The 19,335-nt window shown below is 45.4% G+C and overlaps 1 protein-coding gene across 20 annotated transcripts in view; it reads right to left on the bottom strand.

Annotated features, from left to right (window-relative positions):
- The window catches only part of MACF1 (microtubule actin crosslinking factor 1), a 249,021-nt gene that overhangs the window by 102,637 nt on the left and 127,049 nt on the right, over nt 1–19,335 (bottom strand). For 14 of the 20 annotated variants that reach the window (XM_050932168.1, XM_050932180.1, XM_050932181.1 and 11 more), the window contains 13 exons: nt 18,664–18,857; nt 17,948–18,110; nt 16,856–16,939; nt 16,244–16,351; nt 15,506–15,604; nt 13,789–13,941; nt 13,445–13,533; nt 12,491–12,626; nt 3,584–8,947; nt 2,947–3,096; nt 2,029–2,244; nt 1,760–1,909; nt 311–544 (listed from right to left, as the gene is read on the bottom strand). In XM_050932168.1, the coding sequence (XP_050788125.1) occupies nt 311–544; nt 1,760–1,909; nt 2,029–2,244; nt 2,947–3,096; nt 3,584–8,947; nt 12,491–12,626; nt 13,445–13,533; nt 13,789–13,941; nt 15,506–15,604; nt 16,244–16,351; nt 16,856–16,939; nt 17,948–18,110; nt 18,664–18,857 (7,140 nt within the window). Of the gene's footprint in view, nt 1–310; nt 545–1,759; nt 1,910–2,028; nt 2,245–2,946; nt 3,097–3,583; nt 8,948–12,490; nt 12,627–13,444; nt 13,534–13,788; nt 13,942–15,505; nt 15,605–15,993; nt 16,083–16,243; nt 16,352–16,855; nt 16,940–17,947; nt 18,111–18,663; nt 18,858–19,335 lie in introns of those variants that run through there. The other 6 variants (XM_050932176.1, XM_050932177.1, XM_050932179.1 and 3 more) reach the window with 3 other exon arrangements.

Raw genomic sequence — 19,335 nt, 5'->3', positions numbered from 1 at the left:
AGGAGCTAGGTTGGGTCCACTAAATCCATGCATGTGTGATCTCAGCTAGACTCAGGCAGGTTTCCAGAGCTGAAAGCCAAAGGGATTGACTAGAGCCCTCCAGAGGGAAGGCAGAAACTCACTCCCTTGAAAGATGGGATGGGCAGGGGAATAGAAAGGAGTAATGGAGTCTTTTGAAGAAACTCCTGCTGTGCCACGAATCATTACAAAGGCACGCACCCAATACCGGAACCCAGAACAGCAAGTGTTTTACTGCATGTTCTTAAGGTTGAAAACATCTCAGTTAACAAAACACAACAGGCCTCATGACCTTCACCTCATCAGTCTGCTCCACTTGCCGGAGACAGACCTGCAGGACCTCCACCTCAGCTGCCACACGCTCAGAAAGGTCCCGGAAAGACTTCTGCAGTTCGTTGAGCAGTCTCAGCAGCTGCCTGCTCTGTTGGGGGGTCAAGTCCTGGGCGTGCTCAGAGATAAAGAACTGAATGTCGAAAGCAGTTGCATCGAGCTTAGATTTGGTGTGAGCAAGGGTCAGTTTCAACTCCTGAACAGAAGAGAGAAAAAGCTCATCAGTGAAGCGACTCTTGTTTGTGTGCACTTTCCTACGCTGCTGGCTTTGGACAAGACCCATGGGTAAAGTGAATCCTACAGCTCAGAAGCAGAGATTCCAGCCAGATCTCCTTTTAGAGAACAAGATATTTCAGGCACCCAAGTAGACACTAAGAGCTTGTCTATATGAACACTTCGTTTGCAGCATGCTGGGGTGTAAAACTACCCTGCTGCACACAGTGTCCACGTGAAGCCTCCTGCCAAGCACTAGATGTTCTGTAGTGTGCTTTAACCTACTCCTGTTCCAAAGCAGCTTAGATCAAAGCACACAGGCAATTTTTAGCACACGGCAGGAGGGTCCACACAGACACTTAGTGCGTGGCAGGCTAGTGCGAGGGAGATGTACACCCCAGCTTGCCACCAGGTAAGTGTTTGTGCAGAGAAGCCCGAACAGAAGCACGTTCAACAGCACAGGAGTAACACAGTGTGTGGAAAGCACTGTTTTCCCATGTCTCTTCATTTCGCTTTATATCAGATCTCCCAACGGCTTTGAAAAAAAAAACAACATCCTGTCATTGGCAGCCTAGTCACAGACCCAGTTTCTCTCGGTGTGTGCGGTCCAGGGCGGGAGATGTACCCAGATTCAGAAGCGACTGTTCAGTCTACATGCCAATCACGCCTCTCCAGCTTCCTCATTCTGCAGATCATGTTGGAGCAGCAAAAACTTCACCTGGAGCTACTTCTTCTTCCAACCCCTTTCCCCGGCCCCACATTGCTGGGGTCTCAAAAGCAGAGCTCTGTGAGTCGCGAGGACAGCCTCCACTGCCCAGTCCGAGCCCCACCCCCAAGAGACTGTGGCGCTCTGTAACGGCTCCAGGTCACGCTCTGGAGGAGACCGCTACTTATTTTTGTATTTATTTCCCTATGGTCTCTGAAGGGCTGAGCAGCAATAGGACATTTTACTTGTTGCTGAGACAAAACAGGCGGAAAAATAAACCTTGGCTCTTTTCACCCCGGCGTGGCATTAATACTCATGCTCCCAAGAGCACAAGGACTAAAAAACCAGCTAGAATATTGGCTTCTCCTTGCACAATAATTGACAAAGGGAAAGCCACAAAGAATCGAGAAAGGCTGGATTAAAAGTACCACCTCCCTTCCCTGGAGGAGGCCACAATTTATCTGTCAGGATTAGGGGTGTTGCTATGGCTACCTTATAGTGCTGGAGGCAGAGATTCAAGCTGTTCCCATCAGTTGCATTGTGGTAATCACTGCTGTCCAGAGATAATGTGGTATTGCAGACCCAATTCTGCAGCTCTTCCAGTTCACCCTCAAGCCTTTTATGCCGTGTTAAGACTTTAGCCTTAAAACGAAAAGTACACTAATTAAAACAAGGAAACTAACGAAGGAATGAATGCAGAGATCCCTCAGTATAGGGCTGAAGCAGCATAGGGAGGACAAAAGTCTGTTTGTGAGTTGTACCTTTTCAGTTTCTGCAGCACTGTTCAGGTTTCGCAGCCAGGCCTCCAAGGCATCGCTCACTGAGCGAAAAGACTTCTGGAGGTTCTTGGCATCTTTCTCCAAGGCTTTCAGCAATTGTTCAGGGACTTCTTGGGGCTGGTTGGCCACAATCCACTTGACAGACTCCAGCTCCTGATTCACTGGAGAGGACAGATTCTTCAGTTCCACATCCAGGACCTGAGGCAAGACAGTGTCATTAAGTCCAAGACACAGTGATTTCATACTCTCACTGCCAGCATTCACAGGGTACGCCTACGCTGGGAAAAAAAAGACGATAACTCAAACCACACTGAGTCTCAGACCCTAGGTCAACTGACTCATGCTGCGGGGACTAAAAATAGCAGTGTAGACATTTGGGCTCAGGCTGGAGCGAGGGTCTCGGAGCCCGGCTCCAGTCCTAGCCCGAATGTCTACACTGCCTGAGTCAACTGACCCAGGCTTTGGGTCTCCACGCCGTGGGTTTTTTCTTTGTGGTGGAGACATAGCCACAGTAACACAAAGGCTGGAAGAAACTGGATTCAAACAATATGCGTATCTGCTATAATGATTCATTACCATCCACCAATTCTACCGACTCTTCTCATCTGGCCAGGTTACAACAATTCATTCCAGACAGCAAACCCAACTGTGAATTAAATGAATGTCTTGTCTAAGCACGGACGAAGACTTGAGCCAGAAATAAAGCTGGAGAGATAGACGCTCTGTGTTTGCATTTCAATATCTTTTAGATCCCAGACTAAAGTTCCACATTGTGTTCACAAGAAACAGTGAGCAGCTGCTAAAGCCCAGTGACCCTGTGCATAAACCACCCTAAAAGAACTAACCCGGAGAGCAGAGCATTGCTGCTGGACTAATTTTAGTACAGTGGCCCCCCCTGACCTCAGCCTGATGCAGCAGGTCTTGCAGCGCTTCTAAATTCAGCTCCACAGGTTGAACCTGTTTAATTTTCATCTCAATATCTCGAAGCATGGACAGATAAGACACCAACTTCTCATCATGTTCCAGACACAGCTGTTTGCTGAACACAGCCTGTGGAGTCAAAAGACAAAACATACTTCAGATTTTGAGAGCAAAGTAAATCAGAATGAGATATTTGAAAGGAATCTTAGCATTCTCTCTCTCAGCAATTTTCCACATTAGGGACTGCTCACTTGCCAATCTTATCTACAAGATTTACACCAGAGAAATAAAATGTACTCTTTTCCCAACAAAACTTAAAAATAGCAACAAATCTGCAGTGTTATCATCAAACTGCTAAACAATGGGCTTATGGATCCGTCATTTCTAAGTAACATTCTCATAAAATATAACTGAGATTCAAATGTTTCCCCCAATACATCACAGTTTCATTTGCCAAGTCAATTTCAGTTACTATGTTCTGGGGCTGCAACTCCCAATAGGTCCCCGACATTCACTACATTTATCCTTCTTGCTGTCAACTTTGTCCAAAATCATGCTCATTTATATCAAATATACATAAATACCCAGAAATTAAAAAAAAACAACCACCATTTACCTTGGCTGGTTTTGTAGATTCTCTGGAAGGTTCTTGCCATCTCTCCCTGTCTGCCATAGTTAAGCGTGCTTCTTGATCACCGATGCTGTCCTCTCTGGTTATTTCCTGGGGTGTCTTTCCTTCTGATTTGAAGGTTGTAGAGGACCCTGCTTCATACATGGTGAACTCTGTGGTTGTTTCTTTCAGAGTTTGTTTCTCTAGTTCAGGGATTACAGAGGATTCTAGATCACCTGTGGATTCCTCTCTGGTAATTAACTCTGGAGGTTTTTTCTCTGCGATACATACTGTGGGGGATACCAGATCTCTGGTTTCCTCTTTGGTGATTGCTTGAGGTATCTTTTCCTCTGATTTATCTGTTACAGAGGCGGCCTCGCCATTTCTGACCTCCTCTCCGATTGTCTCTTGGAGTGCATCTCTCTTTGGGGTAATGCTGAATTTCTGATCATCTTTGATATTCTCTTTCAGGCCCAATGCAGTTGCTTCCTTTTCTCTTTCAGGAATCTGTTTCTCGCTAATCTCTGTTTGCTTTTGTTCAGCTACACCACTCAGCAACCCACCAGCTGTTTCACACACTGATTCCTGAATACTTGAGATCAATTCCTCCTTGATCTTTCTCATCAAAGTTTCTTTGGAATCTGCGATAGGAAGAGACTGTTTTTCCTTCGAAGATTTCCCTGGTTTAGTGATTTCTCCTGGGATACTGATCTGCTTTGAATTCTTTATCTCAGTTTTCTTCTTTCCCATGGGTTTTAGATCAGCCTCACTCAACATTTCTGGAGCACCAAGACTTCTGATCTCAGGAATTTTTGCCTCTGGTCTCTGTGGTGTAGTTTCAGTATGCATCACTGTTATTTCATCTACAGATTTGTCTTCAGTATGCTTATCACCAACTGGGAGCTTGAAGGATTCCTTAGCATTTATGGAGACTATTCCTTCCTCTCTTTGATCCATAGAAACTGATTCTTTTGATGCTGCCTCTACTGCTTTTGACCCCTCCGTTTCCTCATCGAAGCTTCTCTGACCTACTTCAGAAACCATAGCTGTAGCTTCTGTCTTTCCCAGAACCCCATCTTCATTGAAAAAGGCTTCCTCTAGTCCTTCTTTGTCCCCAACACTCTGATGCATCATTTCACCAGCAAATGATTGATCTCTCCCTACCTCCGGTCTCTCTCTTTCCTCTTCTGTCTCCTCAGCTACTTCTACTCTCTCCCTCAATTCCTCTTTCCAGGATTCCTGTGATCTGCTTTGCCTGATCTCTTTTTTCTGGGTCTTAAATGCTGCATCTGGAGATACAGGTATTGTGCTTAATACTAAGGGACGTTCGGGGGACAATATAGGCTCTCCTAAGAGTTGACCCACTACACCGTCCTCTGAAGTTTCAAGAGGAAGTGATTTCAGCACCTCTTCTTTCATTATACTCATTGTCTTATGGAATCGGTCAGAATCAGCATCTCCTGCTGCACTGTAGCCCATTGCTTCGCATCTAGCTTTGTGTTCATCATCAACAGTCATCTCCGTGGCAGGACTATCCATGGCCAAGCTTTCCTCTTTGGGTGCTGCATTTTGCAGTAGCTGCTGGGAGTGGTGTTTATATTCTCTCCGCTCTTCAGGATCAGACTTGTCATTGAGTATCCAAATGCCTTCCTGCATGGCCACAGCTAATTTTTGGCTGACTAATCCTCTCTCAACAGCTTCCTTTAAAGTCACTCTCTCCCCACTATTAGTGTCAACAATCCCTCCAGCCATCATCTGGTTCGATGCAATGATTCTCGCCATTTCTTCATCCACCACTTCCTGTTCCAAAGCAGACATCAGAGACAATCTTTTGCCCGTGGCACCATCCACTATGCCACCAGTGTCTGCTTGAGCCTGCAGTACTCTCAAGGTGGGCAACAAATCTACCTCCCCCAGGTTCACAGCCTGAGCACACGTCAGAGCATTCCCTGTCACCCTGTCCTTGACTGTTCGGAAGGGAATGAGCTCCAGATACCTTTGTCCAGATTCAATGTCAATTTTACATTTCTTTATAAATTCTGAGTAGGGAATGATCATACAGCTCTCAGGATCTACAATTCCGTGTTTCATTTCAGAAGACAACACTGCCTTTTCCACAACTGTCTCAGATAACAATTCTTCCTTTACAGCTTTAGACAAAGCCAGCCTCTGGCCAGAAACAGGGTCAATAATGCTTCCACTCAAAGCCTGTATTTCTTGGACTTCACCGTGAAAGTCCAAGTTAATTAGCCCTAATGACGCTGCCTTGGGTAAGGATACAAGTTCCTTTCTTTCTGGATCAACATACTGGTGCAGACACACACTTTCAGACTTTATGAGTTCTTTGCACAAGTCTTGATCAATCAATCCATGTTTCATTGCATTATTTACTGAAAGTCTCATTCCAGACATGTGGTGAATAATTCCTCCGTCTGCTATCTGTTTGGTCAAGAGTTGAAGGGCTTTCCCCTTACTGAGAAGCCCTTTTTCAACCGACTGGACAATAGTTAAAGGTTCTTTGGTTTTAGGATCCATAATTCCACTTGTTTCAGCCTGTAATCCAATGAGCTTCTGTCTAGTTTCATCTTCAGCATCTTTTCCTTTAGAAGCTTTCTCTAACTTTATCAGTTCCTCTTGACTAGAGGGCTCGACCAAGCCAAGATTTGAAGCCAAAGTGACTGATATTTTTTTGCCTCGTTTCAAGTCAACAATTCCTCCAGTAACTACTTGTCCTTCTAAAATTCTCAATGCTGTTTCCTCATCCAGTAGGCCAACCTCAGCCGCATCCTTGACAGAGTAGACAGTATTACTACGTGGGTCGAGAACACCACTTATAGCTTTATCAGATGTGAGTACCTTGTGCAGAAGTTTCTCATCCATCAGACCTTCACTAATGACTTCTTCGGTGGTTAACGATTCGCATGTGTGAGAGTCAAAGAAGCCATTGAACATTTTCATTTTCTCCATCAGTTTAACAGCTGTGTGGCTGGACACTACACCACAAGCTATGGCTTCATTCAGAAGAAGATTCTTGCCCGTCTGCTTATGGTATATACCCCCACCTTGGAGTTGTGCCACCAGCATTGTTAAAGTGCAGTCTTCTCCCAGTTCCATGGAATGTTTGGGTAGCATAGAAGTTTCACTAATACTGAAATCAACTGATAAATCTTCCACATCCCCTTCTTCTACTTCCAATACTCTTGCACTCTCCGTTTTTTCTGTTTCTCTTTCTTCCATTTGCTCCTCGTCTCCAGTTTTAAGAGGCACAATTTCCTCTGTTTTCACTGACCTGTTCTTAGCTTTTTCCTTATTCAACGAATTCTTATCTGTAACAGCTTTTCTCTCTACTTCAGATTCCACCCTTCTTGGAGTTTTCTCTTGCATGATTTGTGGTTTCTCTGTATTCTCTGATTCATCCACAGATATGTAGGTTTCTCTTCTCACACCATCTCTTACCATTTCAGGTGCTCTCTCTTTGACTTCGCCTATTAAAAGTTTAGCAGCACTGGAATCTATCCCCATCTCCATCAGCATTTCCTTTGCTTCTCTGGGTTTCAGCTCAAAGCTGATTCTAAGGGGGTCATTAACAGATTCTTGCCTAGACCATTCTATTTGATTTCCATTCCTGGTTACAGTCAGCCTTTGTTCTCTTGCAGATTCAGCATCAATTTCACTCAGAATGGAAGCTCGCTTTGCAGAAATTTCTTCCTGTTCCTTCAGATTCAGAGTTTTTTCTTTATACTTCGACGGAAAACTTCCAATTTGTATCACTGAATTTTTGTCATCTTGAGAAGTATTTTCTGGCACTTCTTTCTCTTCTTCCAAAGAGGTAAATTGAAACTCAAGTTGCTTCAAAGCCAAATCATTACAGGGCTCCCTTTCAGTACTTGTACTCTCCCAGTCTTCTATCTCCTCAAGAATTTCCAGACCTTTGTAACCATCCTTGTTAACGTTCAACAGGTGAGTACTTGATCCATTTTCTTGAGCTTGTATAACGGCTTTAGTGAGATCATTTAACTCCCCATCTACTAGGAGCAGCTTGTGGCCATTGTGGATGTTGATATAGCTGTGGGTCATCAAATGGAATATCAGCCTATCATCATCACTCCTTAGGAGAGGGTGACTTTGGTCTTCATGACTCCTTCCTGCAGAGCCCATGCTCAGTTGGCTTCTGGCTGCAGAGCCTGCCAGCTTCATACTGGGCATCACATCAGGTATGACAGTAGATTTTAGCTTCTTGGCAACATCTCTCCCCAAGATGCCATGATCTACTGCTTTCTTCCAGGTCAAGACCTCTGTGGTTTCTGGTATGAAGAGAGCCTTGATGAGCTGCCTGTTACTAAGAATCTTATGAGCCAATTCAGTGGACAGAATGCCCTGCTCTAAAGCATCTGCAACTGGGAGGATCTCGCCTGATTCAGGCCACAACAGCCCCATAAAGGACCAAAGGGATTCCAGGATCACCAGTGCAATCCTTGAGGCTACTAAATCTCTCTTTACTGCTTCATCTATTGTCAGTCTCTCTCCCGTGACAGTATCTATGATGCCACCTGTCTGAAGTTGTCGGATCAAGAGTGCACACGCCATATCCTGGTCAATCAAATTATGTCTCACTGCCTCACCCACAGTCAGTCTGTGCCCCGTTCTGGGGTCTACAATCCCACCAGCAAAAAGCTGGGCTTCCAATAGCCGCACAGTGACTTGCCTATCTATTAGCCCCTCCTGGACAGCACGGAAGATGCTCACTTTCCTCCCTGATTTCAGGCTCACCATCCCACCTGCCAGCTGCTTGACGGGGAGCAACCTCAGGCCAGTCTCTTGGTGAATGATACATCGCTGCATTAGCTCAGTCAGGCTGATTTTCTTGGCTGTGTTGGGGTCAATCAAATTCCTGCAAGATCTCAGGCGAGATGCCAGTTTTGAGTGAAGCTGAGTAGTTATGAGGCCGTCTTGAACAGCCTTTTCCAAGCTGATGCGGCCCTGACTTGAAGGGTCTCTAAAACCCCCTGTAACAAGGTGAACTTCTAAAATCTTCAATCCAACTTCCTCACTGATCTTTCCCTCTTCTATTGCTGAAACAGTGGGCAGAAACCGTTTTCCTTCAAAGCTCATTTGACGTATCAGAAGAAGGGTATCCTGCAGTTCCTGCAACACCTGGAAAGTCCTGGGATCCAGGATGTTTCTTGCCAGGCCTTCTGCCAAAGAGAGCTTCTCGTTGGTCTCAGGAACGACTAGGCCAGACATGATAACTTGAGCCTCCAGCAGTACAAGGCCTGTGTCCTGGTCTATGAGACCTTTCTGCATGGCACCCAAGATAGGGAATATTTCCATTGTGCCCAAGTCTATCACTCCCGCAACTGTGTCACATTCCTAAAAATGGAGAGAGAAAATAAAAATCAAATCAGAATCACAGAGGCTGCTAAAAGCAAACCATCACTTCGAGTAACTACAGTGCATCAAGTCCAGGGATGTTTCAATTTCCAGGGCCCGACGGGTATGACATGCAACTCCGAGTGCATCTGAGCGAGACGCTCATGTAAACAGCTCTATATCTTCTAACTTGCATGTTGTGTTAGAGCTCATCCAGTCTCCCGGGTGGAAGCACTGAGACATTTCTGACACCCATCATTACAGTAACGCAGCAAAGCAGCAAGCAGTAAAATCCCAGATTTCTAATGTCCCAGTGAACGACCAACAAAGAGAGACACACATTTAGACAAACATGCACTTTAGCCTTTCAACATTTCAATGCAAAAGGGGACAGACAATATGAACCCCATTTTGTGCTCCCTACGAGGCAAAAGGACAAAAGAAAAAGCACCCCCAGTGATTCAGAAATCTCCCATTGGTGTACTTACTCCCACAGTGCATGCCATGCAGATCTGCAGTGCCAGCCACCAACAGGAAAGAGGGAACCCCATGGCAGATACCAGCTCATCAGCAACAGCAGACCAGCCATGCACCAAAGGGCAGGGAAGTAGCCTCTGCCCATGCAAGTAGGCTCCAGTGCAGCGTTCTCTGGCACTGCCACCACAACTTCCCTCCCTGGAGTATTTCAGAAATGACCAACTCTCCAGTAGCTAAGACCAGGCCTAGGGAAAAACAGAGCTCTAGACTACACTAGGTGCCAAGGTGGAAAGCAACATGATCAGGACTGAGGCTCCGAGAATAGCACCCGCCTCAAGTATTTCTGGGAAGTCTTTTTCTTGGTGTTATTAGCGCAAGCAGGGGAATGCTGAGGAGGGAGCAGGCTTCTCAAAGATGATGAAATGGGAATGAGCATCCCCTACAGTATGTACACCAGAGCTGCTGGTTTCTACACTCTCGTTGCTCACTAACAAGATCCTGGGATACTGGGAGATACCCCAGAGGGAATCCTACGCAGAGGGGAAATACGGGAACCTGGATTTTGTGAATACTACAATCAATTCAGTTCAAGACACTCAAATTTCTCTATTTGCAAATGTGTCACGAGAACGTTCCACAGGATGTGGCAGCTTGGATATGGTGCCCACAAAACACACAACTTCCAGCGAGTTGGTCTGGATTTACCCTCACGCTCTTTTTTACGGGGTGGATGTGGGGGGAACTGGAAGGCTGGCAGAACCCAGCATGCACGTTCCATACTGAACAAGCCACAGAAAGACAGAGGAAGAGAGAGGGGACATAAAAGGCTTTTACTTACCAGAGTTGCAGGGTGTGCCCGGAGCAGTTAAAGACAGAGCCTTATGGAGCAGCTCAGCCGTGTCACACACACAGTGTAAAGCTTGGTGTTAGCGTCCAGCATGCGACTGTTTTGTTTTTTTTTTTTTTGCAAAAAAGAACCCCCCACGCAGGTCGTCCTCTTTTCGCTTTGCGTGGAGGTTTGTGTTTAAAATTCCGGAGGGTTAGTTAAACTTGTAAGCAAGGATGTCAGTTAATCGTAACAATACTTGACATGAAACACAAACTGTACAGGGACACATCATGCTCAAAATAGCGCGAGTTGCAGTTTTGCTTTGGTTTCCTCTTTTTAATTTGATACCCTTGCACTGAGTCTCGGATGTTTCCAGCAAGCAAATGTTAACACTTTTCCATGTGCTCTCTTCTACAATGAAGCAACCGTACCATGATGCTATGATAGCCCCAAAGATACTCCCTCATACGAGTCAAGTGTCCATAACAGAAACCCTAAAGTAGCCTCATATAAAGAGTTCTAATGCCATCCCACTTCTGAGCTTCACAAAGAGTGACAGCGACTCTGCTCTCCGTGCTAATCTCGGTTAGCCAGGAGGTACAAATCTGGGAGGCTGTCATAATTAGGAAGCAAAATACACCCCTTTCTGCAAAACAGAACTGTAAAAAGAAACTGACACCCCCAAAATATTTTCATGCTGTGTAAATAAAACACAGTGAACTATAGGGAAGACTTTTGCATGGAAGCATTTTCCTTTCTGTGGGAGGAGCAGGGAAAGGAAAGAATGGGCATCCCACACGCTTTGGACCTGCAGGGCCATTTTTAGCTTCTTTTCTTGCAGCAGTGAGGTAGGTGGCATTAATGACATGACAATTTAACTGGGGAGATTGCTACCTCTAAGCTCGGAGTTGTTGCTGTAATGTCAGCATGAGTTTTCTGCTGCTAGCAGGTGTGACAAAATGACCTGAACTAAAAAAAAAAAAGAAAAAGAAAAAAAGGAATTACTGGACCGAGACACCTGAACCTTGATAGCAATACATCTCTTTCGATAGAAATAGGTATGCTTTATTTTTATGCATACAGCACTGAAAGGGTGGGAGTTTAGATTTCCCATAAATAAACCCAATGGCCTTGCCATCCTTGTCTCTTGATCCGCTGGACTGGGATTTCACTCCCTGACCCAATTTCAGTTTTGGCTATCAAAAAATCATGTTCAATTTGGTCAGTGCTTCAAAATATAGGGAGCTAGCAAGCAAACACACAGATATATCCATTGGACACATATATATACATTTAGATACACATACAGGTATATCCATGAATGACTGAAGACAGTTAACACCAATAACAGAGGTGATAGGAAGGAATTTCAACCCTTCCCACCTAGCACATGAGTGTAACATGAAACAGAGATTGACAGGAACATTATCGGATGAAAATGGGAGATGGACAGGGGTCCAGCTACTCAGTTAGTTAAGGTCTCTCAGATTAGCTGAGGGTCTATCAAGGTGATGATGCAGGGCTGCATTCCACACAGAGAGGAACTCAATTTCCTATCATTCAAGGCAAGTCTATTTCTCACTAGTGCATTCCACAATTTACGCATGGAGGAGTGAATAAGGTTGCCCATACACCAGTCTCTATGCAGCCGATCTTCTGGCAAGAGATGCAATCAAAATGTCCTTGCAGGCAGTGCTTAATGTGTGCCAGGACTGAGCCCCGGCACCTCTAGGCTTGGCAGTTCAGAGCCCTGGCACCTAATTGCTTGAGCCCTGGCACCTCTCGTTACAAATTAAGCACTGCTTGCAGGTCTCACCCAGGTCCTACATGACCGTGGTCTGTCTACTTTAAAAAACTGAAAGGACACCCCATGGCCCCTCTGTCTCCTTATTAGATCAGATGTCCACCTCCCTTCTTTCCCATTACAAGATTAAGTCAACTCTGTAGCATGGGGAGCAGCCCTGATTAACAGCACTGCAGAGGAGAACCATCCCCTAACAACCTGGAACAGAATACGAAAACCTCTTCTACTTGGCCTCCAATGACCAACTCAGCCCGGACCCCTGAGTGCAATGTAAGAGACAGCATGGAAGAGTGGCCAATCACGTGAGATTAAGGACAAAGCAAACAGACTGTGAATGGCTGGTGGTCATGAGACACGCAACCAAGCAAAGCCTCTTTCATGCGCTGAGGAAAGGTAACTCAGATCTATGCGATAGATGGGATGGGAAAAGTACCTTGTGCTCCGTCTCCTGGGCCAGATGGCTCTGAAGCTGTTGGAGCTGTTCTGCAGAATCGCTGCAGAGCTGATGGTAAGTCTCCTTTAGGGCACTGAGTTGGGTGGAAATTTGCTCCTTCTCCTGGTCAGAAAGCCTGCAAGATGGGACAGGAAATCTCTTCATGGAGTCCGAGAAAGTGACACGCAGCTCCATGCATTTCAGATTTTCTTCTCCAGACACAAAATGGCAAGAACACAATGGAATCCCCTTCTCACACTGCTCAAGCCTCAGCTGAAAGGTTAAGTGCACTGTCATGCCAGTTACCCTGTGCCGAGCACAGTGACCGAATCAGGAATGAAACTAAGCAAAATAGCTGAGGTCGTAAATTACCAGGATGGGGTGAAAGAGTCGCAACAAAATTGACTGGTTTTGTATTCCATTTCCAATTCACAAAAATGGTTCCATTTGGGGGGAAAAAGTGAAAGTATGTCAGTTTCCTATGCAAAAATGGGCCTATTTTCATTCACATGGTCTGATTTTCAAGCTAAAATCCACTAAATTATCAAAGCTCCTAAATTCTGTTCTGACTGAGATGCATTTGTATGTTTAAACACACACAATTTGAATTTTCATGCTTCGGGGCAAAACTGGTCATTTTAGCCAAAAGCAAAGTTTCTGGGTTGTAAAATCACCTGGAACAAAATTGGGAATCTCTATTGGGGGGAATTTTTGGAGATAAAGCTTGCCATTTTCACATACACCTGGTCACCATTTAAATGGTCACCTGGATTCAAAGACTACCTGCCCACCAATGGAATCTCAGCAGTGTGGTCGAGTAATCTGGCCATTAGAATAACTTGAGGTTAATTGTCTCTGCATTTATCATCACCTTCTCTTCTGACAAAGAGGTGTACTACCCCTCCCCTCCCCAATCTCCTTTCTCTTATTCACTGCTACTTGTACTATACTCACTTGTGGCTATGTTTTGCAAGGAAGATCTGTGCAGTTTTGATGGCCTCTGAGACCTGCTCTTTCCTTGCAGCCAGTTCCTCATTTAGAGCCTGTTGAGAACAAGAGGAAAGCTAAATTCCAGGCTGGAAAGAAAGGAAGCAATTCCCCTGAGGTGTATTACAGCACATGCTCAGTGTTACACAGGAGGTATCAAGGTTGCTTTCCTTCAGTGGTTTTGGAAAGCTCAGTTAGAACCAGCAGGAGAATGTAGTTTTAGTATGTATAACAGCAGTATGAAAATTACTATGTGCATGGTACTTGTACCTATCAGAGAGAGGGGGAGGGACACAGGCCTTCTGATTTACCTGCTGCTCCGAGATGGATTTCTCAATGTCTCCCAGCTCTTTGCTCTTGAGTGGGCCAGTCCTGACTTGCGTGCTCTGTTTCAAACCAAAGACCCAGCCCAGGAGTTCTTTCACCTTGTCCACGTGCTCCTGCTTCTCTTCCTCTACTGCTTTCTACACATGGGGGAGACAGGAACACATCCCGCATTAATGTACTGAGGGGCCCAGAATTACCGCAGCCAGAGCCCAGCACCATTCAGTGGAAGGAACTGAAATATGCTCTAACCAGGAAATGGGAAAGGGGTCTGAAGCAGAGGAAGAATCACTGGCAGAAGCTGACGACTGGGCCTGGGAGTTCTGAATGTGCTAATTATGAATTCAGAATCACAGAATCATAGGGCTGGAAGGGACCTCGAGAGGTCTTCTAGTCCGGTGTCCTGGCAGGACTAAGTATTATCTAGATCATCCCTAACAAGTGTTTGTTTAACCTGCTCTTAAAAATCTCCAAGGATGGTGATTTCACAACCTCCCTCGGCAATTTATTCCAGTGCTTCACCACCCTGACAGTTAGGAAGTTTTTCCTAATGTCCAGCTTAAACCTCCCTTGCTGCAATTTAAGCCCATTGCTTCTTGTCCTGTACTCAGAGGTTAAAGGAGAACAATTTTTCTGCCTCCTCCATGTAACATTTTATGTACTTGAAAAATGTCATGTCCCCTCTCAGTCTTCTCTTTTCCAGATTAAACAACCCAATTTTTTCAGCCTTCCCTCACAGGTAATTTTCTAGACCTTGAATCATTTTTGTTGCTCTTCTCTGGACTTTCTCCAATTTGTCCACATCTTTCCTGAAATATGACACCCAGAACTGGACACAATACTCCAGCTGAGGCCTAATCAGCGCAGAGTAGAGCGGAAGAATTACTTCTCCTGTCTAACTTACAATACTCCTGCTAATACAACCCAGAATTAAGTGTTGGGGGGGGTTTTTTGGCAATAGTGTTACACTTTCACTCACCTTTAGCTTATGATCCACTATCACCCCCAGATCCCTTTCTGCAGTACTCCTTCCTAGGCAATCGTTTCCCATTTTGTACTCCACTGATTGTTCCTTCCTAAGCATTTGTCCTTATAGAATTTCATCCTATTTTCTTCAGACCATTTCTTCGGTTTGTCCGGATCATTGTGAATTTTAAATCGATTCTCTAAAGCACCTGCGGCCCCTCCCAGCTTGGTACTGTCTGCAAACTTTATAAGTGTACTCTGTATGCCATTATCTAAATCACTGATGAAGATACTGAACAGAACTGGACTCAGAAGCTATCCCTGCGGGATCCCACTAATTATGCCCTTCCAGCTTCACTGTGAACCACTAATAAGTACCCTCTGGGAACGGTTTTCCAACCAGTCATGCACCCAATGTATGGTAACTCCATCTAGGTTGTATTTTCCTAGTTTCTTTATGAGAAAGTCATGAGAGACAGTATCAAAAGCCTTACTAAAGTCAAGCTATACCACATCTACTGCTTCCCGCCCTCCCCTACCCCCGATCCACATGTCAAAGAAAGCTATTAGGTTGGTTTGCCAGGATTTGTTCTTGACAAATCCATGCTGACTGTTATTTATCACCTTATGGTCTTCTAAGTGTTTGCAAATTGATTGCTTAATTATTTGCTTCATTGTCTTTCCAAGTACTGAAATGAAGCAGATTGGTCTAATTCCCTGGCTATAAAATATCCTTACTTCCTCTTCCTCCAGCCGCCGGAGAGCATCACTGATGTACTTTACGTGCTGTGTGGTTAACGTTACCAATGCCGTATAACGAGTCCGTAGATCCATGAACTAAAAACAAAAAACAAAAGAAAACAAAGCCCCATGCGTTAGTCGGAACTCTGGCGGACACAAGCACAGTACGTTACAGGGTGAGAAATGGATACAGCACCTCTCATTCGGAAAGATCCCCAAGCACTTCACAGACTAGATATGTTACAGCACCACTGAAATGCAGCAACTCTGAGATGGAGGGTGGCAGTCACCTGACGCACGGCATGCTGCACAACAGTGGGGAGGGAGGAGAAGTTTTGGTCGAGGACACTGGGGCAAATCTTCTACTCTTATAAAAACACCATGGGATCTTTAATATCCACATGGAGCAGACAGGACCTTGGTTTTTAAAGGTCTCATCCAAAAGATCCACACACAGTATACTGCATGGTACTCTCTTTATTTACCTTGGAAGGCTGAAGGGCTGAGTCGACCCTGTTGGGATTTGAACCTGTGGTTCCAAGGAGTCTAGGTATTTCATACCTGATGCTTAGAGCACTAAGCCATCCTCTCTGGCTAATAAAAAAAACAGTGAGGGTGGAAATTTTTATATAAGAGTTCAGCAGAAAGGAGTTTGTCTGTCTTCTAGGAGCAGAGGAACCTCTCCCCACTCCTCTCCCATGCAAGGCCAGGCAGGAAGGCAGGCAGGCTGCTTACCTCTTGGGTGATAGCATCCGAGGAGGAAAGCATGCGTCTGCGTTTCATAGGAGATTTCTGCAGTGATTCCACAAATGCTCTGTATGTCATGAGCTGCAGCTCATAGTCCTGGAAATAAAAGAAGGTGGGGTGTGTGTGTGTGCGGAAAGATTTTGAATTGTTACCTATTTATTCTAAGACTGGCATTTTCAGGTCTCTTAGGGTAGGTATATACTACCCGCCGGATCGGCGGGTAGTGTTCGATGTATCGGGGATTGATTTATCGCATCTTGTCTGGACGCGATAAATCGATCTGCTAATTGATGCCCATTGGTAAGCGCAGTCAACGGGGGCGCCGCAGCAGTCGACTCACCGCCATGAGGACGGCCAGATAAGTTGAACTACACAAATAGCGTAGCTGAAGTTGCGTATCTTAGTTCGAACCCCTCCTCAATGTAGACCAGCCCTTAGCAGCTAATTCCCGCTCTCCACATATAAAGACGGAACCATCAAAGCCAACAATAGAGGAGTTTTGCCTCTCTCCTGGCTTCGGAGAACGGAAGATGCAGGCAAGGACTGTGCAGTTGACATCGAGCCCTGTGTTCGCCTGAGATTTAAGATTCATGTCATTACCTTGACAGCAGTGGAGTATTGCTGTGAGAATTTCTGACACTGGTCCAGCTTGGCCTGATTTCTGTCGATTACCACAACCAAAGCCTTTGACAAAAAACAAAAGAAAAAAAGATTTTTTCCCCTACCTTGTAAATGAAATTTTCCTCTTATTTCCTCTGTGACTCATGACCACGTTCATATTTAACTTGTTCTCTAGAGACCTCGAGCAACAGAACAGGTGACATTCTTGCTCTGCCATCTGCCCATACGTTAAAGAGACACTGTGCAAGGTTTGTGATCCTCTAAGACTGACCTCCTGTATAACAGACCATAGAACTTCCCTAAAACAATTCCCTGAGCAGATCTTTTAGTAAAACAGCCAGTCTTGATCTTAAGCTTCTCCCACAACATCCCACCAACATGCCTCAGCACCTCCAGGAGTGAAGATAACTCAGCCTCTGTGGACATTTTATGGAGACGAGAAGGGAGTATTATCTAGATCTCTCTCTTCCTTAAGTACTGTATGTAGCATGAACGCTTCTTGGTCTTTAATGCATTTATTCTCACCATGCCCCTGTGAGGCAGGACAGTGCTACTATCCCCATTGTGGGGATGGGGAACTGAGGCACAGAGCGGCTAAGGCCCAGATTTAAAAAAAAAATTTAAATCCCTAACTCCACTGAAATCAATGGAAGTTACGCACCTAAATACCTTCAAAAACCTGGGCCTAAGGGACTTGACCAAGGTCACCCAGGCAATCTGTGGTGGAGCAGAGGCTTGTACCCAGGTCTCCCATGTCCCAGGCTAGCACCCTAACCGCTGGCCCTTTGTTCCTAAGTGCTTCTGATGCGACCACTAAGTGCTACCAGGAGACCATAGGTGAATGCACTGCTGACAGTGGTAACATTCAGTTATTACCCTTCTGAGGTGCATCTGCTCTGGTAAGCTATAGGTGAATGCACATATATTATTGCAAATCCCATGAGTCATTCAGTCCTTGAGAGAACAATGATTTGAAGCTTACGAGACAAAAGATTTATTTAAAAAAAAATACTTGTTTGACTCCTTTCAACAACCCTATTCCAGTTAGAAGAGTGCCATTTTCTGTCTTACCGTCTGCTGGCTTAGCTGTTCAGAGAGCACCCTGCTGTCCTCTGCTTGCCCAGGTTTCATCAATTCCTGCTGGGCAGTGGTCTCCTCAATCCACTGGATCAGCTCTCCATGACACTCCCGGTAATCCCTCAGCACCTCCTGGATACTCTCCAGATCTGAACAGCTGAAAGGACCAATGCAAAAAGGAAACCATCACCAAACTCAAATCATCGTGTCAAAACAATGACACATGCAGAGAAACCTCTAAAGCCGAGGTTTCCCTGGGGATATTTACAGAAGCCACACGTCCAGCTCTGCGGGACAGGGAGCATGAGGGGGTGTTTCCAGCCATGCTATGGTATGTTAAGGGTGGCAATGTCTGCAACCAGTAAAGATCCAAAGATCCAGATCAGAACTGAAAGGCGTTCCATAGAATCAGCCTGGCAAAGGTTAGCAGCTGCTAAGGGAGCCTGTAGGATAGGCAAGGGGTGTTAAAGCAGAGAAAGGGAGTCAAGAACTCAAAAGATGATGTTGGAGGAGGACGAGAGAGAAAGAGAATGAAGTTCTGCCATTCCCTCAAATGGGAATAGTTCCTATATTTAATGGTGGCATTTGTCACTCTGGCTGCTAGCAGAAGTTGCAGCTGGAAAAATGCGATAGTTAGTTCCAAGTCTGGCACAAGCTTCCATCAGAGGCCCTGCCGGCAGAGCAGCAAGAACAAGAAGGGAGTGTCTCACCGGGTTTCAATCTGAGAGCCAACTCTCTGCCAGCGATCCCACAGCTGGGCTCCCTTCTCCTGGTACCGCTCTAGATCAATGCTGCGCTCTTGCTTCAGACGATACAGCTGCTCGCCAGTGACTTTAGCCTTTGCCATATCCTCTTCCAATGTAGAGAACACAGCGTTCTTCTTCTTCGCATCACTGAGCCATTGCTTTAACAAACAACAAGACACCTAATTCATACTACCAAGACCAGAAAGTTTAGCTGAAGTTGCTGGTGAGTATGTACAACATGGAATTCTCCAATCAAACTTAAGCATCTAAAAATACAGAAAAGTTAAGACAGGATAGGCAAATATCTAGCTCTGCCTTGCATTGCCCTGTGGAGTTTAGGAACAATTATCAGCTCCATAATCTCCACCATCTGGCTGAATCTAGGACCAGGAGGTGCAAAACATAGGAATCTGTAGCCCAGCTCAGAGCAAGTCATGATGGTGCATTCAGCATCGCAGAGTTACGCACGCTGCAGCTGCCAAGTGCAATTAACATCAGCCGTGCAAAAAAGCAGAAGTGATGGTGCCTGCCAAGGCAGCTGTTCTACCTACAGTTCACAAAGCAGTAAGGATCATGTCAACTCAATTAAAGCCTCCAATCACTCACCAGCAAGAAGAGGGGATGGACTATAATGCA

Source organism: Gopherus flavomarginatus, chromosome 22, assembly GCF_025201925.1.
Source record: "Gopherus flavomarginatus isolate rGopFla2 chromosome 22, rGopFla2.mat.asm, whole genome shotgun sequence".
Lineage (NCBI taxonomy): Eukaryota > Metazoa > Chordata > Testudines > Testudinidae > Gopherus > Gopherus flavomarginatus.
This window is presented reverse-complemented; position numbering and strand designations above follow the sequence as displayed.